Here is a 25,520-nt window from a genome sequence, read left to right as displayed (position 1 = left end):
GGGAATAGAAAACAAGGGCGATTTGTACGGAATCACAGAAGAGCCAAAGCTCTCGAGAAAGGAGAAAACTGGAGGCGCCGTGAGCTGTAGTCACAGCTGCAGCGGCCGAAGCAGTGTGGTCCTGGCATGAAACAGATGCAGAGAGCAGCAGGGCGGAAGCGAGAGCCAGAAGCGAGGCTGCACCGCCGCCAGCTCAGGTTGACAAGGCACCAAAACACCATGGGGGAAGTGTAGCCTCTTCAATAAGCAACGCCGGGAAAGCTGAATGGCCCCGTGGGGACGGACGGAACCGGGCTCCTGCCTCACGCCTCCCACAAACGTTGGCTTGAAATGGGTTACAGATTTTAAGACCTGAGACTGTAAAACTCCTTTAAGAACTCACGGGGAAAAAAACCTACCGACTTTGGTCTGGGCCATGATTGTTTGAATATGACAACAAAAGCAAAGTAAACAAGGAGGGTTACATCACTCTAAGACCCTTCTGCACAGCAAAGGGAGCGACCTGTGACCCTGGAGAAAAATAGTTGCAAACCATACATCTGATAAGGCTTTAATAGCTATAGAGGAGCTCATACCTCAGCAGGAAACCACCGTTATTATCATCACCACCATTCTCCAATGGGAAACAATGGGCTAAGGGCCTAATAGACACTTTTCTAAAGAAAGTATTCAAGCAGTGCACGAAGAGGTGTTCAACACCACTAATCATCAAGGAGATGAAGTCAGAGCCTCAGTGAGCCTCACCCCACGCCTGCTGGGATGGCAGCTGTCCAGAGACGAGAGTCAGCGAGTGTTGGTGAAGAAGCCCTGGGCTCTGTCGGTGGAGATGTGAACTGGTACAGCCTCTATGAAAATCAGTAAAGCTCCTTAAAATTCCTTTTAAACAGCTGCTGTGCGATCCAGCAACCCCACTGCCGGGAACCCAAAGGGACTGAAGTCAGATCCTGAAGAGGCGTTGACCCGTGTTCACTGCAGCGTTGTTCTCAAAGGCCAGGGGTGCGGATGGCCTGTGTCCGTCTCTGGGTGAAGGGATAAAGTGTGTGTGTGATGCAGTGTTATTTGGCCATGAGCGTTCAAGCAAACTGATGTGCATGTAATCCGGGTCCCTGAAGGAGCAGAGATTAAGTGGGGAGCAGAACAAATGTTAAGGAATAAAGGCTTAAAATTCTAAATTTGATGGTCTGTGAAGAGGGAGAGATTATGTACTGAGGAACAGAGAATGGCAGCAGAGGGCTGCCCTGGTGGCCCAGGGGCTGAGACTTCCCACTCCCAAAGCAGGGGCAGGTCTGATCCCTGACTGGGAGCCAGAGCTCACGTGCCACGGCTAAGAATTCACATGTGGCAGCTAAGAGCGAAGTCAAACAAATAAAAATAAAATTTGTCAAAAGAATGGCAGCAGACTTTTTGTTGGAAACAGTATGAGCTAACAATCAACATCCAAATAATAAAATGGAAAAAGCGGAACTGTTGGGACTTCCCTGCCGGTTCAGAGATTGCGACTGCATGCAGAGGGCGCCGATTCAGTCCTCGGCTGGGGAACTAAGATCCCACATGCCTCATGGCGCAGCCAAAAACAAACAAAAAAAATTGTCAACCTAAAAAATTCGCATTCGGAGAAAATATCTTTGAAAATCAGAAGCAAAGTAAATATTTATTAAAATATACAAAATCTGAAAGAGTCTGACTTTCACTGCAAGAAAGTTTCAAGAGCTTTTTCAAGCAGAAGGAAGATGATAGCAGCAGAAATCTGGATCCGCACAAACAGTGGAGAGGACCAGTAAGGGGGCCACGTGAGTCAGAGAGAGCCTGAAGGATACGTAAAGCGCTTGGAAAGGTACTTGCTGTTTAAAGCAGAGATAATAATATGGATCAGAAGACTCAGCATTATTGTGATGTCAGTTCTCCCCAGACGGACTAGTAGATTCAATGTGATTCAATCAAAGTCTTGACAGGAGTGTTTCAGAAATTGACGGAGTGAGCATAAAACTGGCAGGGAAGTGCGGAGGCCCCACAGTCGCCCCGAGCAGCTCTGGGAACCGCAGCAGCGCCAGCAGGCGGGCACGGCCTCACGTGCAGGCCTGGTGCAGGGCCACCGCCCTTCAGAACAGGCGGCCTGGACGTGGAGACGCCCGCGGCCGGCTGGCCGGGACGGGGTCCAGAAAGAGCCCTGCACACTCGGGGCCTCTGCCTGGACCAGGTGCAGAAGCTTCCGCTGGGGACAAAGCGTCTCGTCCAGAGAAGAGCGCCGGACAGGGGGGCAACCATGTGAGGGAGGGTGAGCACCGGCCGCTCTTCATCCCATGGACAGGAATCAACTCAACATGCACCCTAAGTCAAAAATGTGAGAGCTCAAATGATAAAACTTCCGGGAAAAAAAACAGAGAAAAAAAAACGAGGAATCCCTGTGACCTGTTACCTCACAACCACTCACCCGGTAGGTGGCTCACCCGGAGGCTGACCAGCCCACACGGGCCGGGGAGGGGTGGGAAGTGCACCCCTTTGGAAACAGGTTAGCAGCTTTGTGTACCTGTCTGCCCACCCACCCAGGAAACCCCAGGCCCATGCTGCCCCGCCTCCTGCAGCATGACCCCTATCCTGACCCCAGCGGGGGTTAAGTGAAAGGAATTGTTGTCCAGATTTCATAACAGAGCATTTGTCTGAAGTTGGTGTAGTTATTTAAAAGTTTCACTATGTCCAGTGAAATTCACTATGTCCAGTGAAATTAACTGTGAAAAGTAAAAACAAAAATTTTTTTTCTAGCTTTCTCATTTAAATCTTTGCATCTTTTGGAAACATTTTAAGTTTTTTTTTTATATATATATGTATTTATATTACCTAATTTTTTTTTGTTGAATTTCTACCGAGTCCGTGAATTATATTTTGAAATGTTTTCTGACATTAGTGAATGTGATTGCTTTCATTAAAACTCTCCATCTACACAACAACTACTGTGCCCACAGGACCCTGTGAGGCTGATTGAAGTTGAGTGCCTGGAGTATGAATTGGAAGCTGTAAGACTGGAAAATAAAATTAAAACCTACACTCGAGAGGCTGTGGAGGTAAGTTGTGGACCAGGAGCTGGAGCAGATGCTGGGTCCTTGTGCAGGTCCCTGGACCTTGTGCGTAGACTTGGCACCAGGTTTGAGGAGGGGCCCTGATGGGCACAGGCCAGCCTCCTGTGCCCCAGTCTCCCCTGTGAGCGTGGCCCCTCTGGGAGGGAGTCTGGGGGCCGGGCGGCCCCTCCCCGCCGAGGCCAGCTGACATCCTCCCGCCTGGCCCCGGCCCCGAAGCTGCCGGGCCCCACCCTGTCTGGCGGGCCTGTGGGTTCGTACAGCCTGTTCTCGGGGCTGGGGCTGGGGGCTGGGATGAGATGGGCCTCCAGCCAGGCCCTTGTGTGGCCTGTGTGGAGCAGCCCGCCCCCAGCACGCTGAGAACACATGCGCTTGGTGAACACCGAGTCCCCCGAGGGCTTTTGCCATCCTGACTCAGGTCTAGGCAAACAGGCATGCCCCCACCCTAGTGCAGGGCCTGAGGGGCTCCGGGGAAGTGGTGAGGTCATCTCAGACATGGGGAGGTGGGGACTCCTGCGGTGGGTAAGGGGAGACCCCTGGGAGGGTGGCGGGAGGGTGGGAAGGGAGAAGAGGGGGCCCCGAGGCCTGGCAGCAGCAGGTTCAGAGGACCCTGGTAAGCGTTGCCGCCTTGGTGCCCACCTTGGAGACCATGCGCTTGTCTAGAATGTTCCACTGGGGGTTGTGAGGCGGGGGGCTGGTGAGCATGATGGCAAAGTGACAGCGTGAGCTCCGCAACCCGCCTGCCCAGTGCAGTGGGGTGTGGTCCGGCCGCCAACGCAGAGAAGGAACCCAGCGATCACTGTATCTTTGATAGAATCCTGCTGTCGAGAAAGGGAACCAAAATGCATTGCAACAGGATGAGGCGGCTGGCCTTGTTGCTCTGGGGCCCCGGTGCTCACTCCCTGGACCGGCTCCCGTGACCCCTGTCCCGGCCCCGCCCGGGAGGAGCTCTGCCAGCGGACGAGCAGCCCAGCAGGGCCCCCGGGCCTGTTCACGTGCTCTCTCTGGACCTGGGCTGTCCCCGCCAGCTCTGCCCTCCTCGAGGGAGGTCGTGGCTGGCTGCTGGCTGCCTGCAGGTGCTGGCAGGCGGTGCTGTGGGACTGCAGGGCTGTGTCTTCTCTCTGCCGGCTGAGGGCTCTTCAGGGGCACCGACTGGTTCATGAGGCTTTGATGGACGCTTCTTTGCAGCCAGGAAGCCCGCGGTCTGAACCCAGTGTCTGCTCTAAACCCCATGACCTGGGAGCAGCACAGGGCAGGCCCCCTGGAGCCAGAAGCCAGGCCCCCAGACATGGCTGAGTTCAGGAGCCCGGGCAGCCCCGGCGGGCACTGAGGGAGGCCTGCTGAGGCCGTTGCACAGGCTGAGGCCGCCCGGCCCCTGTCTGCTGGGCAGGGCCACGGGCTCTGTGAATACACGGGACTGGGAGGCAAGCAGCCTCGCCCAGAGGGGCTCACAGAGCAGACGCTGCCACAGCACGCAGTGCCTGTGCGGGGGCAGGGCCTTCTCCGAGAGATCACGTAGGCAACTTCCACCCGGCAGACTCAGAGAGGGGCTCGGGGGTGGGCTGAGGCCGCCCGGGCCAGCCCAGCCTCACCGGGCCGCTGCGCTGCGTGCAGGCCCAGCTGGACATAGTGCGGAGGCTGGACGTCGCGCTGCAGCGGGCCGTGCGCCTGGGCGAGCCCCGGCTCGTCCACACGGTGTGCGCCACCCAGTGGAACACGTGCCTGCCGCTGCTGCAACACAACCTGCGCCACCACCTGCGGAAGCCGCTGACCAGCATCGCAGACGCCCTGGAGAAGGCGGACAGGTGGCGGCCTGGGCTGTCCCCCTGGTGGGGACGGGGGAGCAGGGGCTCGGGGCAGGGATGAAACCCAACTCGTCTTCCCAGAAAGGGGGCAGGAGCCCACGGCGTCCCCCAAAGGTGGCGGCTCGAGAGGCCGCAGGCCGTGGGGGAGGTGCCCTGGGGCTCAGGGGCAGGGCCCCGCGGGGCAGACAGGGACACCCAGGTGGCGCCCACCTGAGCTCGAGAGGGGCCGAGGGGAAAGGGCTGGGCTGCGGGGCGGGCGTCGGCGGTGGGCACAGGGGCTGTGGGCGCAGGCGCGGGAGGGCGGGGGTCGGAGGGGCGCGCAGGGAGGGCCTTGGTGTTTCTCCGCCCCTGCCCCGGGCGGGGGCTCCCGGGGGTAACTGTGCTGCAGGACGGTCCCTGGCGGACACGGGCCGCGAGCTGGGGACTCGGCAGGGGAGAGGCGTGGAGGGCCACCTGGGAGGGCGTCCAGCCGCAGGGAGGGGCCGTGGGGGGCTGCCCCGCCCCCGTCTGCTTCGGAGATTAACTGTGCTGTGTGCGGAGTTGCTCAGTCGTGTCCGACTCTGTGCGACCGCGTGGACTGCCGCCCGCCAGGCTCCACTGTCCGTGGGGATTCTCCAGGCAAGAATACTGGAGTGGGTTGCTGTCCCCTCCTCCAGGGGATCTTCCCGACCCAGGGATCGAACTCAGGTCTCCCGCACTGCAGGGGGAAGCACCAGGGAAGCCCTGAGATTAATCAGGGGTGAATTTTGCCGCCATCGTGAGTGAGCCCTCCCTTGGAGCAGGGTTCCCAGCAGGGGAGCCAGGGACCTGATCGTCAGCCTGTGGTCTGGCGAAGTTGGGGCCGGTGGCCCTCAGTACCAGCACCATTCATTTCCTGCAGGGAGTTGGGGATCTCGTCTGTGAAGAGTTACATCTCTTCAAATCTGGGGTTTTTCCTCATTTAAAAATGGTTTCTCCTTATGGAATCCCACGGGGCTGTATGACAGCTCCGAGCCCAGGCTCCCGGTCTCCCTGCGAAACTTCCACGTTCGCAGCCCCACCCCCTCACGGGACTCACACCAAATTCTGAAGATTTCATGCGGCCCATTAGTTCTCTTTTATTTTGCAAATTCTCTAATTTTTCTTCCTCTTTAGCGTGTATTTTTAAATTTTAATGACGTCTTCTTCCAAAAATATCTTTTTATTTTATATTTGTTTGTTTGTTTTAAATAACGTCTAGTTGCCCTCCTTTTTTCCCTCTGACAGTTCTTTTTCTGGATAACTTTATTGCGATATAACTGCCTACGACAGAAGGAACACATCGTAAATGACCACTTGCTGTGTTGTTTCTTAACCACCGAGGGGTGTGGAGTGCTGTTGAATGCTTCTTTAACTATTGAAAGGAGCTCTGGCTTTTCTCTCTTGTTCTTTAATGTGGTGAATTATGCTGATTGGGTTTCGAGTAGTGAACCAGCCTTGCCTTCTCCTCCTGGTCTCGACACACGTGCTTTTTTCTATATTGCCTGGTTTTATGTTCCTTTAGTGTGCCTAAGGGGTCTGGCGTGTATATTCATGAGGATGTTGGCCTGTGACTTTCTTGTTTTGTGACGCCGTTGCCACGCCGACTTCATTAAATGATTTGGGAAGGGGGGAAGGATTCTTTCTGCTTTGCTTTCTGAAGGGGTTTGTGCAATATTGGTGTTTTCTTCCTTAAATGGTGGGCAGAATCCAGTGAGACTATCTGGGCCCATCTGAGGTGTTTCTCTTTCCATCCTTTGGACTCTCATGCTGTGGACCTTTCGGCTTAAAGTGTGGAACCCAGCTCTTGACACTCCTGTCGCTGGCGTGTAGCCCGGGCTTCTGCTGAAGCCGAGCTCGGTGGTCTCTGCCTTGCAGCTGGGTTGTTGGGTCGCTGTGGGCTCAGCGTAGCTTCCAGCTTGGCCCCAGCCCCGTCGTCTGTGTCTGCCTGCCCCCCCGTGCTCTGCTGCCGTCTCCCGCCTTCTCTGAGGCTCCTGAGTTTCTGCCGCCGTGTTTGTTTCTTTGGTTGGCCTGTTTGTCCCCGTGCCCCTGGGCGGGAGGGGCGACACTGGAGGGCTAGCAGCGCACGGCCCCCTTAGCCGGGTCAGTGGGGGGTCAGTGCTTCCCGCGCAGCACGGGAGGCCTGCCTGCCTGCCCTCACCCACCCCGCTGTGTGGCTGCTGTCTTGTCTTCTAGAAGTTCATCGTAGCTGCTGCATTGCTCTTAGCAGCTGGTGTTGTTTTTAAAGAAAATTACAGAAAAAACAATCTTCTGCTCTATCTGCCGCTTCCTCTGCAATCCCGCAGGCTCTCCCTTCCTGCTTACGCTCAGCCAGGTTTCTGCCTGCAGGTATTTCAGCCCCAGCGACTTCGTTTATTTCTTCTTGTAACGCGTAGCTGGTGAGGAATTCCCTTGGCTTTTGTTGACCTGAAACTGGCTTTCCCTGAGCATCACCTCTGAAGATTATTTTCACCAGTTGCTGGGTTCTGGGTTTGCAGACTTTTTTTCTTTAAATACTTGGAAGAGGTTTTATTTTCTTCTGGGCTTCATGGTTTCTGATAAAAACCCAGGAGTTATTTTAAGCCTGGTTCTCCTGTATGTTAGGTGTCTCCCCCCTTTCTGTTCTCAGATTTGTATCTCTTAGTTTTTGCTTTCTGCATTCTGCATATTACTTTGCCGACAAAGGTCTGTCTAGTCAAAGATATGGTTTTTCCAGTAGTCATGTATGGATGCGGAGAAGGCAATGGCAACCCATTCCAGTACTCTTGCCTGGAAAATCCCATGGGTGGAGGAGCCTGGTGGGCTGCCATCTATGGGGTCGCACAGAGAGTCGGACACGACTGAAGCAACTTAGCAGCAGCAGCAGCGTGTATGGATGTGAGAGGTGGACTGTGAAGAAAGCTGAGTGCCAAAGAACTGATGCTTTTGAACTGTGGTGTTGAAGAAGACTCTTGAGAGTCCCTTGGACTGCAAGGAGATCCAACCAGTCCATTCTGAAGGAAATCAGTCCTGAATATTCATTGGAAGGACTGATGCTAAAGCTGAAACTCCAATGCTTTGGCCACCTGATGCGAAAAACGGATTCATTTGAAAAGACCCTGATGCTGGGAAAGATTGAAGGCGGGAGGAGAAGGGGACAACAGAGGATGAGATGGTTGGATGGCATCACTGACTCGATGGACATGAATTTGAGCAAGCTCCGGGAGTTGGTGATGGACAGGGAGGCCTGCGTGCTGCAGTCCACGAGTCAGTCGCAAAGAGTCAGACACGACTAACTGACTAAATGGAACTGATTCCTTAGAGACTTAAAAAAAAAAAGTCTTTCTTGGGGTTTGATGATATACTCAAATATGTAAGATGATATTTTCATCAAATTTGGGAAATTACTGGCTATTATTTTTTAAGTCTAGTTCTGCCTCATTCTTGCTCTTTTGGGGGAGTATGAGTTACAGCATCGAATACTGTCTTAACTGGTCTCTAAGGCTCTGTTCATTTTCTTCTGAGAGTTTTTTTTTATGTGGACCATTTTTAGAAACCTTTTGAATTTGTTACAGTATTGTTTCTGTTTTCTGTTGTGGCTTGTCCGCTGTCAGGCTTCTTGGATTCTTAGCTCCTCAACCAGGGATCAAAACCACATCTCCCGCTTTGGAAGGTGAAGTCTTAGCCACTGGACTGCCTGGGAAGTCTTAGCTCTGTTCATTTTTCAAAAAATCTGTTTCAATGCATTCTTCTGGTGGGATAATCTCTATTGATCTGACTTCAGGTTCACTGACTCTTTTTCTGCTCTCCAATCTGCTGTTAGGCTCAAGCAAGAATTTTTTCGTTTCAGTTATTACAGATTTTTTGCTGTAATATTTCCTTTTATTCTCCACTGAAATTCCCTATCTGTTCTCTCATTAGCAATGTTTTCCTTCAACTTTTTGTACATTTTTATTTTTGTATTATAATGTCTGCATTAAGGATTTACTGCTAAACCCAGCATCTGGCCCATCTTGCATCCTGACTGTGGGTCACCCTTTCCTGTTTCCTGGCATATCCTGTGGTGTTTTATTGTGTACTGAACATTGTGGTTGCTGCACGGTGGAGTCTGTGGACTCTGTGATCTTTTTAGGAAAGTGATGATTTTTGCTTGCTTTCGTGGGCACTTCAGTTACTGGCTGAGAGGTGGCTCATGTTTCCTTGGCTGTGTCTCTGGAAGGTCATGGTATCTTCCAGCCTGCATCGTGTTCTCTGCAGGCTCTGACGGTACATTCTGTTTGGGTGGGTCAAGAGCGCTCTCCCTGGGCCTGCACTCCTGGGGAGAAGCCCCGTGCCGTCTCAGCTGACGTCAGGTAAGAGAGCAACACCCAGCTCTCTCCTCTCTGGCGGGCAGGCCGGCAGCGGCTGGTCCGGTTCCGGGTCCAGTTCCACTTCTCCAGCCCTGAGCAGAGGCCCCCTCTGGACTCCTCTGCCCCAGCTCCATGGGTCCACTCTGCCCTGGCTCTGGGCCGCACTCTGCCCGCCGTGCCTCAGGACACTGTCTCCGGAGGCCGCAAGCATGGGCTCCTTCCTGAGTTTCCTGGTCCAGGGCCCCAGGCTTGCGCTGCCCAGACCTGGGGCTGTTGGGTCCAGCTTTATGCGTGGCAGAGACCCGATCACCGCTGGAAGCAGAGTGACTCTGAAAACTACTCCTTCCGAGTCCTCTTTGTCTGACCCCGCCCATCCCGTTTTGGCAGGCCCGGGTTCTCGCGTCTGAGTCTGCTGTCTGCTCACCCTCATCCCCGCGGCCTCCTTGAGCCAGTGGTCGGCTAGTGTGTTCCTGGAAGGACTGTCCTGCTATGTTGGTGTTGAGTCACTGTCTTGTCAGATTCCTTGTGGGCCCCGGGACTGCAGCACGCCAGGCTTCCCTGTCCTTCAGCATCTCCCGCAGCTTGCTGAAACTCATGTCCATCGAGTCCGTGATGCCATCCAACCATCTCATCCTGTGTCGTCCCCTTCTCCTCCTGTTCTCAGTCTTTCCCAGCATCAGGGTCTTTTCCAATGAGTCAGTTTTTCTCATCAGGTGGCCAAAGTATTAGAGTTTCAGCTTCAGCATCAGCCCTTCCAATGAACACCCAGGGGCTGATCTCCTTTAGGATGGACTGGTTGGATCTCCCTGCAGTCCAAGGGACTCTCAAGAGTCTTCTCCAACACCACAGTTCAAAAGCATCAGTTCTTCAGCACTCACCTTTCTTTACAGTCCAACTCTCACATCCATAGATGACCACTGGAAAAACCATAGCCTTGACTAGATGGACATTCGTTGGCAAAGTAATGTCTCTGCTTTTTAATATGCTATCTAGGTTGGTCATAACTTTCCTTCCAAGGAGTAAGTGTCTTTTAATTTCATGGCTGCAGTCACCATCTGCAGTGATTTTGAAGCCCCCCAAATAAAGTCTGACACTGTTTCTACTGTTTCCCCGTCTATTTGCCATGAAGTGATGGGACCAGATGCCATGATCTTTGTTTTCTGAATGTTGTTTTAAGCCAACTTTTTCACTCTCTTTCACTTCCATCGAGAGGTTCTTTAGCTCCTCTTCACTTTCTGTCATGAGAGTGGTGTCATCTGCATGTCTGAGGTTATGGATATTTCTCCCGGCAGTCTTGATTCCAGCTTGTGCTTCCTCCCGCCCAGCGTTTCTCATGACGTTCTCTGCATAGAAGGTAACCAAGCAGGGGGACAGCACACAGCCTCGACCTCGGGCTGCACTAGCTCACTTGCTGGTGCCGCTGCCAGCGCCCACAGTACCGCTCGCCACGACGCCGTCCGCCCCCAGCCTCACGGCGCACCAGTGGTCTCTGAGACCTCCCGGGGTCCGCAGGGCCCTCCTCTTGGTCCCTCGTGGGGGTCCTGGCAGCAAGGCAGGCGGCAAGCAGGGCCAGCAAGCGGGCGCCGGGAGGCCCGCGGCGCCGCCCGCCGTGACGCCCTCCGTCCGCAGCCTCGCGGCGCAGCTCCGCTGCCAGGCGCACGTGGAGATGGCGCACATCGAGGAGGACGAGGACCGGCTGGAGCCCGCCATGGAGCACCTGAGGAAGGCCGCGCTGCTGGACGGCCTGGGCCTCTACCAGGACAAGATCAGGAGGGCCCTCAACCGCCTGCAGCTGTGCGCCACGCTGTACCAGGCGCCCGCGCGCGACGAGGACAGGGCCACCATGGCCATCGAGCAGGTGCGGCGGGCGCAGTTCCCGGGGCGAGCGGGCGGCCGGCAGTTCCCGAGGGGCACCCGGGGGCGGGGGGGGGGTCGCTGTTCCCGGGGGAGGGGCCGGCAACGCAGTTCCCGAGGGGCCGGTGCAGTTCCCGGCGCGGGCGGCCCGCCCGGCAGGCCCCGAGGGGCATGCGGGAGCCGGTCACCATGCCGCCGCCCCTCTGTAGGCGAAGAAAGCGATGCCCAAGGACAGCGTGCGCAAGAAGCGGGCGCTGCTGGTGAATGCGGGGCTGGCCCTGGCCCCCGACACCTTCCAGATCGTGCTCGACGGCGAGAACGAGGCCAAAGGTGCGCGGGTGCTCTCAACGGGAGCGCCCGGGGCAGCCCCCGGCCCACGGGAGTCTGCGTCCACCCACCCGGACCTCCGCCTACACGGGCCTCTGTGCCTGTGTGCAGCCGCCTGCCCCGACTTGCGGAGGGGCACAGGGGAGCCTGTCTCCTGTCTCCCGGGCCTGCACGCCCCGCCCAGTGGGAAGCCATGCCACTCATTTCCTTCCTGTCCTGCCCGGTGTGAGGGCCTTGGTTCCTGAAGGGTAGGCGCCCCAGACACACGGGGCTTGGTGCAATGCACCCAGCGAGGGCTCGGGCAGGAGAAGCGGGCTGAAGGGCAAGGGGCTTCAGCAGGGTCTGCACCAGCCAGCTCCTGAAGACCTGGGCATGGGTGGCGGGCGTTGGGGGCCAGCCTGGCGGCTACAGATGGCAGTCATTCTGCCCACCAGTTGCTCTTGGTGCCTGGGGTCCCCGGACAAGGCACATTTAGGGAGACCTAACTTTCATGAAAAGATCAAAAATCGCCCATGGGAGGCTCTGCCCCAGCCTGTCTCTAGTCCCCCACAGGCTGGTTTCGGGAGTGTTCCCCGGCCTGCCGCGTCAGCAGCCCGTCCTGCCGGCCCCTGCAGTTTCCATCGGGAAATCCCGGGGCCGCTTCACTTACCTGTTTGCCAAGGCGCGGCACCACACACTCAGCGTGGACAAGGCCGTGGGCCACCTGCGGCGCCTGGGGGGCCAGAACGACAAGGAGCGGTAAGCAGCCTGGGGGGTGCAGGGCCTCGGGTCTGGGGGGGCGAGGCGCCGGCCCACCCTCCTGCCCCGCCCGGGTGGCCCCTGGCCGGCTCCCCGAGCGAGGTGTGGCCGCACGCCTGTGCAGGATACACATCTGGGCGGAGCTGGCCAAGGTGGCCCGGAAGCAGAATGTGTGGGACGTGTGCCGGACCGCCAGCCGCTTCTGCCTCCTGTACGACAGCGTCAAGGTGAAGAAGCCAGCCAAGTTCAAGCGAGGTGGGTCCCTCCAGCTACATATGGGCACCTGTGCAGGCGGGCTCTTCCCAGGCACTGGGGGGGGTCACTGTGGGGTCCACCAGAGCTCAGGAAGGGGTCATGGGGCTGAAGCTTGCAGGCAGAGGCTGGGCGGGGCCGGCCCTCCACCGTGAGCCCTGGGTCCCGCGGAGTCCAGCCTGCAGGTCTCTGGAAGCAATGGTCTTGGGGATGGTGAGGACATGGGGGCATGCCAGGGGTCCCAGGGGGCGGAGACGCGGGTGTTGCTGGAGCGATGGGGGCTTCTTGAGGGGCAGAACAGCACACACAAAACCAAGAGGTGAGCTGTCTGTTGGGGAACCAGCTGGAGGTTCGCTGCGGCCAAGCTGGTTGGGGCGCCCTCGCCGCCCCCAGGGCCCTGCACCTGGGAGGTCAGCCTCCCAGAGAAGCCACTCCTCACCCTGCCCCCCTTCCCGGGGACTGTGCCATCGCTGAGAAGCACTTCAGGCTCTGACGGGCAGCACTCCGGTGTTGCAGGCAAGAAGAGGAAGGGCTGGGATGGCCCGGGGCAGGACTCCAGGGGCCACTCTGAAGCCGCCTTGCAGAAGCAGGCGTCCCCCACCCTGCTGCGCAAGTTCGCGGAGGTGGGCTTCATCAGCGCCGAGGTGCGTCTCCCGTATGTGCACAGACGTGACCCTCAGCATCCAGCCCTGCTCCCCAAGTGGCCTGTCACTTACGAAAGTTTTCCTGCATTCTTGGGAGGTTTTCTGGAAGAAAAATATGTCAAAATGTATCGTGAGGAGTGTTGATGTTAATTGTACTTTGAAGGAGTCCCCAGTGATGTGGGTCCTATGGGCTGGTTGGTACTGGACCTGGTTCTGTCCTGGCCCGCGAGTAGCTTCAGTAGCACTTTGAGCCAGGTGTGAAAGAGAAACCTGGCTTCTGATGTCGTATCGGAGGCTGCTGAGGCTGCTGGGGCCCAGCCCCCACAGCAAGCCCGGCCCCCTCCGTGAGCATGCCGAGACCCCAGGCCAGCCGGGTGGTGGAGCGGGGACCTGCAGGTCACACAGGCCTGCAGGCCGCTTGGGGCGGTTTGTTTTGGGGGTCAAGGGAGCAAGCCGGCATAACCCAGACACAACGCTCCGGGGCTTGTTCAGTGAGGGTCTGCCGGGCACCTCCTGAGGGCTGGGCCAGTGCTGTGAGTGGGGGCAGGTGAGCGGGCCCGGGGCGCCAGGCAAGGCACCCAACCCCATCCTCAGTCCCGTCTCAGTCCCGTCACCCTGCCCAGTGGCCTCGGCCACCTCCGGGGCGTTCGTGCGTGGCCGCACAGGACAGGGGCTGGGACTCGGCGGCCCCTGCGGCGTGAGGGGCACGTTTGTCCTGGGGGCTGCATCTCCTGAGACGCAGCTGTGTGGGGGAGGAGCCATCACCTGCGGCAGGGAGGGCCCGGTGTTGGGAAGGCCTGCGGGCACCATGCTGGCCCCTGCTCAGGGACCACTGGCCTCCGCAGGCCACCGTCCACCTGCTGCAGTCCGAAGGCGTGCAGCTGAACGACCAGCCCACGCCCCCCGAGGACGTGAGCCAGCACCCGACGGGCTACGTGCCCGAGTGCCCGGAGGACAACGCCGAGTGGATCATGTACCGGTGGGGGCTGGGGGCGCTGCCCGCGGGGCTAGGGGCGCGAGGCGGGGGCCGGGCTGAGCTCAGCGCTGTGAGGCAGGGGCCGCTGCCCGGCGTGTCTCCTGGCTCACACCGGCGCCCGTGTGGCCAGTCTTTCCTGTTACTAGTGGAGACGGGATGTGAAGGGGGCGGTGGTCACGGGGGAGGCTGTCCCGGAAAGTCTGTGATCGGGATGAGGGTCCTCAGGAAACCCGCAGAAGCCTCGTCCACGGGAGAGGCAGGTGCTGTTCAATCAGGAGAGCGAGGTGCTGTCACAGTTAACAGCGTGGTGCTGTTTTCACCAGGCGCGAAGTGTAAAGGGAATGTGGCAGAGAGTGGCCGTCCCTGGGGCCGTCGCGGGAGCCGAGGCCCTAGCTGCCCGCTGGCTGCCCCGGTGGCTGGGCCCTCATACGTGCCCACTGTGGGGGGGGGCCTGCATGCCCACTGCCCAGGAAGGGCTCAGGGAAGGACCCCGACTTTGTGCAGACAGCGTTTGTCTGGAGGTTTCAGAGCACAGCCTGGGGCTACGGCTGGGCTCTCCACGCCTGGAAGAGGGCCAGGCCGAATCTGACCCACAGCTTTTGTACAGCCCGCAGTGGTTTTGACATTTTTTAGTTTGTGAATCTCAATAGCAAAAAAGACACAACAGAGAAGGGACTGTGTAGCTGTCAAACCCCAGGGTACCTGCTGTCTGGCCCTTTACAATAAAGGTCCGCCAAGCCTTGGTCTGAGGTGAGCAGGTCCCGTGTCCACGTGGACCGAGGAGGGCGGCCTGTGTGTGGCCAGGGCCGCAGCCCTGGGAGACCGGGGAGGCCAGGGAGACCGGCAGGCAGGTGCAGAGGTGGGCGGGCAGCTTGCAGGCCTTGGCCGGGGGTCCAGCCTCAGACAGGGATGGGCAGGGAGATGGGAGGCCAGGGGAGCCAGGCAGGTCCTGTCCTTCAGCGAGAGCGACGGGCAGCCTCTGACAGGGCAGCCTTCTGAGCCCCGGCTCCAGGGACAGCTTCTGGCTGGCGTCTGAGTGCCGGCTCGGGCAGAGTCTGGCTCCCGGATAGCCTGACGCACGCCTCCCACAGGAGCTGGGTAGAGGGCCTCTCGCAGTACGCCATGAACTGCTGGCTGCGCTCCGCTGACATTGGGCAGGAGATCCAGGAGCCGTGGATCGTGCAGAACGCCGTGGTCTACGTGCTGAACCACAACCACCACCTCATCAAGGCTGGGCGGCAGCGGGAGCTCCTGGACGCCTTGTACCACCTGCTGGGCATCATGAAGGCCGTGGGCCACAGTGGGTGCGTGAGGCTGCCAGAGACCCTGGGCTTCAGGCTGTGAGCCGGGGAGGGGCAGGCGTGTGTCCCCTCGGGGGAGGGGCATGCGGGGCCACCAGCACCCAGCAGGGATGGGGCTTCTGTCACTGGCTGTGTACCCCAGGCAGGACGTGCGCCCTCTCTGAGCCACAGGGCTGCATGAGGCGATCACTCGGGCGCCCTCATGCCCACACGCGGATTCCCAGCCTGTCCCAATCTGTTCCAAGCAGAGGGATTCTGGGAAAGGTTGGCAGAGGCCAGAGTCTCACAGAGACAGGAAACTGACCTGGGTGCCTGTGTTTCTTTATCTGGGGGAGAAACCTGAAAAGCATCAAGTCAGGTCAAAGGTCAAAGCTTTCCCTCACAATGAGCTTTTGAAGCCTTCTTTGTGTTTTTTTGTTGGTTTGGCTTTTAGCCTAAACACTCAGATTGAAAGGTTTTTGACAGATTGTGAAGTGGGAAGGCTGGAGTGAATCTGGACCCAGAGATGTCTGCACACGAGTACACAGCCGGAGTGGCATGGGGCAGGGGCCTGCCTGGTGCCCTCCACTCTCCTCTGGGCACCAGAGCCAGCAGGGTCCCTGGGACCGTGGGTGCTGGGGGGGCGGCGTGTCTCTCCTTCTCAGGCGGTCATCCGCGTCTGTGCTCACGCAAATCAGACATGTTTGCCGGTTCTGACGGTTCTGGCACTGAGATGTTTCAAAGAGAAGCAGGGAGGTTCTGGGCCCAGCCCGCTTCCCTGGCACCCGATGGAGGGCCTGCCGGACGGCCCAGTGGTGGGCATGCGTCCAGGCCCCGCGGACGCCCTGGGGGTCCCGCCCACGCGGCACAGAGGTCGCCCTGTGGCCGGCCTGTCACAGCGCCACCGCAGCTCCCCCTGGGGCGGCCTGGCCTGGACGTGCTTGTCTCGCAGGGACTCGCTGCTGCTGGCGATGCTGTGCAGCGCCCTCGCACGAGGCCTAATTATCCACTGGATCCCAGCCCTGGTGCCCGAGAAGGCCAGGAAGCAGGCGCGCTCCAACCCGCTCCACACGCCGCTGGACCCTGAGGCCGCCTCGGAAGTCAGGGCCGCCGTGGAGGTACCGCCCGGCGGGTGGGGCGGTGCGGGGAGGTGGCTGAGGAGGTGAGGCTGGGGGCTCCTCAACTGCCCGGAGATGGCGCTGCGGGCAGGGGGCTGGGCGGGCCGCGCTTTCTCCAGAAATGAGGACTCTGTAAGATCAGAGACATCCCTGCATGGCCCAGCCCGCAGAAAAACAAAACATGACGTGAGGCTGGAGAACAGGGCCGGTGCCGGTCAGAGCAGGACCCGGCAGAACCGAGCACAAAACGCGGACCCCGGACGCCGTCGGTCCCACAGCGACCGGGCGGGGGGCGCTTATCCCCTGACTTTAGCTCCCGGTGGCGGGGACTGGGGAAGCCATCCCGGCCAAGGAGGATGGGTGTTGATGGCACTGATCAACACCCGGTGACCACCGGCTCACCCGAGTCCACGTGAGGAGAGGGCGTCCCCGCCCGAGTCCGCGTGAGGAGAGGGAGTCCCCGCCCGGGTCCGCGTGAGGAGAGGGCGTCCCCGCCCGGGTCCGCGTGAGGAGAGGGCGTCCCTGCCCGGGTCCGCGTGATGGAGAGGGAGTCCCCGCCCGAGTCCACATGAAGGGAAGCGAGTCCCCGCCCGAGTCAGCATGAAGGAGAATGAGTCCCCTTGGCTGCCCTAAGTCTGGGCCCAGAGCAGCACCTCCTGTGGGGGTACAAAGACCACCTCTGCCCCCTGCTGCGAGCCCGGCCGTGACACAGGACGGGGAGAAAGGGCAAAGGAGCTGCCGTGTCAGGCTGCGGGGGCGCCTGGGCCCCGGGCAAGCCGGGCTGGCTGCACTGTCTGGGAGGGATGGCAGAGCTGGGCGGAGTGGGTGAGGGCTCGGGCAGAGGGCAGAAGGGAGCGACTTGTGAGGCTCCAGGGACCCCATCAGGCAGGGAGGGGTGAGCCTGGGCTGCCCTTGCTGGTGTCCGATGGCTTCCAGACCGTCCAGGAGCACAGGGCACGAAGCATGACTGTCCTGTGGCTGGGTGTCCGGCAGAAAGAGCAAGGCCAGCGTGCCCACGGAGGGCAGGTGACTGGGTCTGGGATCAACCATGCTCTCCGCTGTGGGGTCTGATGGGAAGGGGTCTTCCCAGGCTAGTCCAGGAAGTGCATGTCCTCAGCCAGGCTGCTCAGAGGAACAAGCAGGGGTGGGCCCGTCAGCCCCCTGGGTTTCTGAGCTGCAGGGTCCTGAGCAGTTCACGAAAGACAGGTGTTCATGTTACACTTTAGGGGAAAAATGAAACCTCAGAAAACGTGGAGCACAGGGGGGCCCATGGTGAGTGCGCGGCCTGGCAGCTGCAGGGGCAAAGCCTGCGGCAGGTGTTGGGGTTCTACCCCCCGTGACAGATAGGGAACCGCGGCCTCCGTCACAGCAAGCGGGGCAGGGGGCGCAGTCCTCGCTGTGCGGCCCCCAGAGCCAACATCAGCCACTGGGTCGCAGTCCATGGGGACCAGCGGTGCTGTGGGGCCCTGATGGCAACACCAGAGGCCAGGCTCCCCGTGGGGTGAGGGCACGAGAGGGTGTGGCCGCAGCCACCGAGCCTCATCGCCTCGGGACTGGGCCTGTGTGGACCACTTTGCTGGCTGGACCGAGAGCCAGGTCCACTTGTTTTTGCAGATGGGGTCTTGGCCTGGGTTCCCTGTTTGGATTCAGGTGTCTTGAATAACAGCCCCTCCATTTCAGATCTGCGAGTTTGCCCTAAGCCTGACCAATGGGATGGAGCCCGAGGAGGTGGTGCCCGTGAGTGCCCGGCAGCAGCTCATTGCAACGTGGGTGAAGGGCAAGCAGCTCCTGCAGCAGCAGATCGGGCCACGGCTAGGCACGGAGGAGCAGGTGCTGCCAGCGGCCTGGGGGCAGGGCCGTGCTGGGAGGCTTCCCAGCGGGAGGCTCTGTCCTGGCTGTGGCTGCCTCCCCTAGGAATGGGGCAGAAGGCTTTCTCGAGCTGCCTGGCTGCAGCCTCCCCTCCTTCCTCCAGCCGACAGCCATGGTTCTAACTGTCCACCAAGAGTACGGGGCTTCTGGGGCACTGTCCACCCACTGTGACACCTCACTTTGGCTTATCTGGAGGCGCCTCCAGGCCAGAGGGGGCGCCCCCTTGGCAGGACCCTGCAGCCCCTGAACTGTGAGCCGAAGACCACAGGAGTGAGGGGTGGGGAGCAGCCGGGGACCCAGCAGACGGGCCGGGACACGGATGGAGCCCACGGGAAGCTCCATCAGCCCAGCTGGACCAGGACACACTGGTTCAGGTGGGAAGTGAGGCTGGCGAGAGTGTGCCCCTCAGGGAGGGGCGTCTAAGCTTGGCAGGAGCGAGCATGGATTGGAGCTGGTTCAAGGGGATGGCCCACAGGTACAGGGCCACCCGCTGTGCCTGGCCAGTTGCCCCCCACGTCTGGGTCAGCTAGCTGCCCGACCACCTTAGGGGCTGCAGTGCCTGCCCCCGTTTCTCATGAAAAGATAACTTGGAGACAGGAAGGAAGGAAGGGAAAGCAAAGTCGCTCAGTCATACTCGACTCTTTGCGACCCCAGGGACTATACAGTAGATGGGATTCTCCAGGCCAGAATACTGGCCTTTCCCTTCTCCAGGGGATCTTCCCCCCCTGGAGACCGAACCCAGGTTTCCCGCATTGCAGGCGGGTTCTTTACCAGCTGAGCCACAGGGAAGTCCTTCTGGCTTCCCTCATCGCCAAGTCTTTTGCTTCCCTCCTAGCTCAGTCGGTAAAGAATCCGCCTGCAATGCAGGAGACCTGGGTTTGATTCCTGGGTTGGGAAGATCCCCTGGAGGAGGAAATGGCAACCCACTGCAGTATTCTGGCCTGGAGAGTCCCATGGACAGAGGAGCCTGGTGGGCTCGGGGTCACAAGAGCCTGGCACAACTTAGCGACTAAAGCATCTTGGAGACAGACTTTCCCAGTAATCGCTCCTCCTGTCGCTGAAGAGCCACTGTGTCACGGGGTCCACGTCTCAGGTATTCCAGGTTGGCCAGCCCCGGGCCTCACGGCCTCTGTGACTTCCTCCCATCAGAGCACCAACGAGGACATCAACTGCATGACCAGAGTTCTCGTCGCTCTGGAGATGTACTCCTGCAACGGGCTGGGCCTCATGGACTTCACTGCGCCCCCCTGGGCCCGGGCAGGGGGGCACTGTCCCCGGCGGAGGCATCCCCTCCCCCAGGCGTCCCCTCCCCCCAGGCGTCACTTCCCTCCCCCCGGCCCAGGTTGGTGTCACCAGGTGTCTAGTGGGCATATCCAGGGGCTGTGCCCCGACAAACCTACCTGACTCCGGGTGCTTATTTGAATCCTGTTGTTGAGATAAGGAACACGGTAGAGGGCCGAGCCCTGTGGCCGGAGCCCCACCCATGTCCTCAGCACAGCTCTCATCCGCCTCTCCCCTAAGGGCCTCCGAGTCTGGTTTCCTGAGGGCTCAGTTCAGTTCAGTTCAGTCGCTCAGTCGTGTCCGACTCTTTGCGACCCCATGAATCGAAGCACGCCAGGCCTCCCTGTCCATCACCAACTCCCGGAGTTCACTCAGACTCACGTCCGTCGAGTCAGTGATGCCATCCAGCCATCTCATCCTCTGTCGTCCCCTTCTCCTCCTGCCCCCAATCTCTCCCAGCATCAGAGTCTTTTCCAGTGAGTCAACTCTTCGCATGAGGTGGCCAAAGTACTGGAGCTTCAGCTTTAGCATCAGTCCTTCCAAAGAAATCCCAGGGCTGATCTCCTTCAGAATGGACTGCTTGGACCTCCTTGCAGTCCAAGGGACTCTGAAGAGTTTTCTCCAACACCGCAGTTCAAAAGCATCAATTTTTCGGCGCTCAGCTTTCTTCACAGTCCAACTCTCACATCCATACATGACCACAGGAAAAACCATAGCCTTGACTAGATGGACATTCGTTGGCAAAGTAATGTCTCTGCTTTTGAATATGCTATCCAGGTTGGTCATAACTTTTCTTCCAAGGAGTAAGCGTCTTTTAATTTTATGGCTGCAGTCACCATCAGCAGTGATTTTGGAGCCCAAAACAATAAAGTCTGACACTGTTTCCACTGTTTCCCCATCTATTTCCCACGAAGTGATGGGACCGGATGCCATGATCTTCGTTTTCTGAATGTTGAGCTTTAACCAACTTTTTCACTCTCCTCTTTCACTTTCATCAAGAGGCTTTTTAGCTCCTCTTCACTTTCTGCCATAAGGGTGGTGTCATCTGCATATCTGAGGTTATTGATATTTCTCCCAGCAATCTTGATTCCAGCTTGTGCTTCTTCCAGTCCAGCGTTTCTCATGATGTACTCTGCATAGAAGTTAAATAGCAGGGTGACAATATACAGCCTTGACGTACTCCTTTTCCTATTTGGAACCAGTCTGTTGTTCCATGTCCAGTTCTAACTGTTGCTTCCTGACCTGCATACAGATTCCTCAAGAGGCAGGTTAGGTGGTCTGGTATTCCCATCTCTTTCAGAATTTTCCACAGTTCATTGTCATCCACACAGTCAAAGGCTTTGGCATAGGCAATAAAGCAAAAATAGATGTTTTTCTGGAACTCTCTTGCTTTTTCCATGATCCAGCGGATGTTGGCAATTTGATCTTTGGTTCCTCTGCCTTTTCTAAAACCAGCTTGAACATCAGGGAGTTCACAGTTCACGTATTGCTGAAGTCTGGCTTGGAGAATTTTGAGCATTACTTTACTAGCATGTGAGATGAGTGCAATTGTGCGGTAGTTTGAGCATTCTTTTGCATTGCCTTTCTTTGGAATTGGAATGAAAACTGACCTTTTCCAGTCCTATGGCCACTGCTGAGTTTTCCAAACTTGCTGGCATATTGAGTGCAGCACTTTCATAGCATCATCTTTCAGGATTTGAAACAGCTCAACTGGAATTCCATCACCTCCACTAGCTTTGTTCATAGTGATGCTTTCCAAGACCCACTTGACTTCACATTCCAAGATGTCTGGCTCTAGATTAGTGATCACATCATCATGATTATCTGGGTCGTGAAGATCTTTTTTGTACAGTTCTTCCGTGTATTCTTGTCACCTCTTCTTAATATCTTCTGGTTCTGTTAGGTCCAGACCATTTCTGTCCTTTATTGAGCCCATCTTTGCATGAAATGTTCCCTTGGTATCTCTAATTTTCTTGAAGACATCTCTAGTCTTTCCCATTCTGTTGTTTTCCTCTATTTCTTTGCATTGATCGCTGAAGAAGGCTTTCTTATCTCTTCTTGCTATTCTTTGGAACTCTATGTGCTTCTCCACACTCCGCCCAGGGCAGGGCCGCCCGTGTGGCAGGAAGGCAGTGTGGACCCTGGGACACTTGTCCCCGAGCTGCCAGCCCACCCCGGCTTGGCCAAGGTTGGCAGCTAGTGCTTCACCCTCCTGGGTGGCTCAGCCAAGACCAAGTGACCAGTGGACCCGGGGGAGGTCAGCCTGCGTGCTGGCAGTAGAGACACCCCCCACTCACAGACATCCCCTCCTCCACGCGGGCAGCTGGTGAAGATGGCCTCAGAGTGCACCTGGTCCGACCTCCTGGTGGAGTTGCAGACCCTGATGCGGCTGACCCACTTCACCTACATGGCCCGGGACCATGAGGCCACCATGGCCTGCTCACAGAAGGCCATCCAGATGGGCATCAAGTACCTTCGGACCTTCAATCCGTGAGTCACCGCGGGCCTGACCCGTGCCCCCATGATGAGGCACCCCCACCGGGGCTCAGCCCCCACCAGACAGGCCCCACAGCCGCCTCACCCCCCCAGCCCCGTGTCTGCCAGGGCGACACCTCATCCGGGGGCCTGGGAAGCCGTGCACAGCAGCATCCTGGGGGCAGAGATGTGGAAAGGGTCTCACAGCTCAACCCACGGCTCCAGAGAGGAAGCTTTGTTTAAAGTGGTTTTGAGCCAGTGACTTAGGAGGCCAAGTAAATTCAGAAGTAACTAAATGGTGATTACAGTGAAAGAAAAATGTCCCCCGCGCCCAACCTGGCTCCTCGCTACCTGAGTGCTGCCGGCAGCCGGCTCTCCAGGGCCCCGTGCCGTCCAGACGCTTCCTCGAAGCCTCGTCTGTGGCCTTGTGCCCCGGGCTCCCTTCAGCTCACAGGTAGTGAGGGCACTCCAGTCTTCCTTCTTTGCTATCATGAGTATTTCTGCTGTAAAGACTGTTTTCCTTGAGGCTCTTCTCTTTAACTTATTCCCTGAGTTTATTTCCTAAAAGAGGGAGTCCTGGACCCCTAGTCAGGAAGTCACCCATTGTGGCAGCTCGGCTAGGCTGGTGGTGCAGGGCCGGATCCAAGTCTTTGCTTGTGAAAGATTTCCAGACGCCGCACCCTGGTCTTACTGCGGGGCGCGGTGCATCAGATGGGGCCACGGGTTCAGGGAGGATGCGGGGGCGGCCAGCCCAGGTGCCCAGTGCGGGGAGACAGAGAAGGCGCAGGGGTGGTACACAGAGTGCCCGGTTGCCCGGCAGGACATCTGACACCAGGCAGGGACTTGGGGTTCTTCTCGGAAGTCTTCCTGGGGTTCCCCGCCAGACACCAGTCCACTGACCATTGTAAAGCTGTGCCCGTCAGCAAATAAGCCACGTTCATCACGCATGAACTGAGGTTTCTCAGAGTTTTGAAAAGGTTTTAGCTTTAAAGAGAACACCAACAGGAAGAAATCAGGAAAATTGCTTAGGATGAGAGTGCCATAATAAAATAACGGCCAGCTATCTCCCAGGAAAGGCAGGTTCTTTCAGGGAACAGCAGACGAATTGCACTTAGGTAAATGCAAACTTTGCTGGACGACAGAGAGTCCAGAAAACAAGGAGGGGAGCTTACTTTTATATGGAAAGGGGTGTCAGGAGGGCCTGCAGTGACCGGAGTCATTGGAGGAGCTGGGGGTCTGAAGTGCAGGCGGCTTCCTTTTGGCTGGCTGTGACCGTCTCTACTGGCTGGGCTGTCAGAGAGTGGGAGGGGCGGAGGCACTTTTTCTGCCTCCATCTGGACAATAAGTAGAGGCACCTGTCTGGGGCATGTGGTGGGGGGCGCCCTGCTGTCTGGGGCGTGTGGGTGGGGGGCCCTCCTGTCTGGGGTAACTGAGGTGCCTGGGGGGCATGGGACCTCCCCAACAGGCCCTCAGACAGCTGAGGCCTCTGTGACTCATTTCACAGATCACATGATGATCTGAGTGAACATCATAAAAGTAAATAACTTCCAATATCTTGAGATGTAACATTTAAAAATTAAAATGTAGCATTATGGAAAAGGACGTCCCTTGTAGCTCAGTCGGTAAAGATTCCACCTGCCGTGCAGGAGACCCGGGTTCAGTTCCTGGGTTGGGAAGATCCCCTGGAGAAGGGAACGGCAACTCACTCCAGTATCCTTGCCTGGAAAATCTCACAAACAGAAGAGCCTGGTGGGCTGCAGTCCATGGGGTCTCAAAGAGTCGGGCACGACTGAGCAGCTAACACTTACTTAGTTACTTACTTATTATGGAAAAGGAATAAGAAGCAAAAGGGAAAGGATTAAAGAGCTCTTGAAAATTAGAAAGGTAATTTCTGAAAGTGAAAATAGAGTCAGTGAAGAGCTAGAAGGTGAAGCGTGAGGAAATCTCTCAGAAAATATGTAAAGAAGGACAGACAGAAAGCGTGACAGAAAAGCCAGAGGCTGTATGGGACCCAACACCCGACTATTGGAATTACAGGAAGAGGGAGGAAAGAGCTCCTAAGAGAGGAATTAGGAAAAGAGTGGCGCAGGAGAGCTCCCTGCGCAGGGGACTGACTCTCGGGACTGACTCTCCAACGCTCCGGCCAGTGAGAAGAACGAGAGACGCTCCCAGCCAAGTGCACCACAGGGCAGTCAGGCCATAAGAAGCATGTCCTACAGCTTTTAGAAGGGAGCTGTCTGCAAAGAAGCAGGACACAGAAGTGCAGCAGTCTTCTCAGGAACCATCACTTGAAGCTAAAAGAAAGTAGAGTGTCTAAGTGGAAGGAGATTTCTATGTAATTCTAACTCACCCAGGCTTTCAGGCATGGAGTAAAGAAAGTTACTTTTAAACAGAAAACGTATTTGCCATACATCTGTTTCTAGAAAGTTACTTGAGGATAACACTCTGGAAAAATGAAGGAGTAAACCAAAAAATGAAAAGATGTTGGATGCTGCAGATAAGAGATTCAATCCAGAAAAGTTGCCGAGCTGTGCTGCTGGCTGCGGGCCGCCTCTGCCAGGATGTAAGGGCAGGACCAGAGGAGGAAGAAGGGAGAAAAGGGAACTGGAAACGCCAGGAGACACGGAAGTAATATGCTGCCTGAGCTGACACTATCATGGTGTTTATTGATATTTCTGTGTTAGGACTAGCATTTTGTCAAAGGAGATTTATCCACGGTTACCCAATAAAACGTAAGGGCTACCAATTTTGACAGCACGAAAATACAGTGAAAGCACAGCTAACATATTTTAGCAGCGGGAAGAGGGAGAGAACAGGTGTGTAAGACCCGCAGCTGGGAGGCTGAGTGGTGGAACGCCACTTGACGGTCTACAGGATACTCCGAGGTACAGAGAGAATAAATGGAAATAAAAGCAATGCCAGGGCCAGCTGCGTTGGTAAGTCGGGCAAAGGGCAGAAGGACGCTCTGAGGAGGCCATGCTGCGTGGTCACCATGGTGAGACTTCTGTCGGTTATGTGTGACATTCATAAACCAGGAAACCAAGAAGGAAGCCCCTTTCTGGAGAGAAAAATGTACCCACTAGGACACAGAGCCGAAGACTGGGGCCAGTGCTTCCTGGGGAGCAGACTGGGAGCTGGGTGGAGAGTTCTTAACCACGTAGTAGGTGCCACCTTGATAAAAACTCAGAAGCTAATTTTGAAAGAAAGAAACAGCTGCGAGAAGTCAGCGCTGCGATGTCTTCGGTGATTGATGAGGCTGACGTCACTGCTTGCGGCAGGCACAGCAGAGCTTCCCAAGGCCCAGAGTGGGGGGCGCCCGTCCACCTTTGTTTCACCAGTGATCCTTAAATCGAATTTTATTTTAAAACAGCAACTCCTGGCCTAAATATAGATGTTTACATGTGGCAATAAAGGGCAGGTCCTGAGACTGGGAGCTTGGTTTTCACGTGACCTTTGAGAACTCATTTGTAGACTACTGCTGCCCTCTCGTGGCGGTCGGTGTCAC

General features: G+C 57.3%; 1 protein-coding gene across 1 annotated transcript in view; it reads left to right on the top strand.

The window, feature by feature from the left end:
• Positions 1-25,520, top strand: part of CFAP46 (cilia and flagella associated protein 46) — a 94,253-nt gene that overhangs the window by 11,878 nt on the left and 56,855 nt on the right. Inside the window, exons 10-22 of the mRNA XM_040255147.1 lie at positions 2,961-3,059; positions 4,686-4,876; positions 10,831-11,059; positions 11,265-11,385; positions 11,997-12,120; positions 12,245-12,375; positions 12,889-13,016; positions 13,862-13,995; positions 15,084-15,296; positions 16,225-16,390; positions 18,071-18,220; positions 19,409-19,516; positions 21,864-22,030. Coding sequence (XP_040111081.1) covers positions 2,961-3,059; positions 4,686-4,876; positions 10,831-11,059; positions 11,265-11,385; positions 11,997-12,120; positions 12,245-12,375; positions 12,889-13,016; positions 13,862-13,995; positions 15,084-15,296; positions 16,225-16,390; positions 18,071-18,220; positions 19,409-19,516; positions 21,864-22,030 — 1,961 coding nt within the window. The remainder of the gene's footprint in view (positions 1-2,960; positions 3,060-4,685; positions 4,877-10,830; positions 11,060-11,264; positions 11,386-11,996; positions 12,121-12,244; positions 12,376-12,888; positions 13,017-13,861; positions 13,996-15,083; positions 15,297-16,224; positions 16,391-18,070; positions 18,221-19,408; positions 19,517-21,863; positions 22,031-25,520) is intronic.

Source organism: Oryx dammah, unplaced genomic scaffold, assembly GCF_014754425.2.
Source record: "Oryx dammah isolate SB20612 unplaced genomic scaffold, SCBI_Odam_1.1 HiC_scaffold_14, whole genome shotgun sequence".
NCBI classification, from domain to species: domain Eukaryota; kingdom Metazoa; phylum Chordata; class Mammalia; order Artiodactyla; family Bovidae; genus Oryx; species Oryx dammah.
This window is presented reverse-complemented; position numbering and strand designations above follow the sequence as displayed.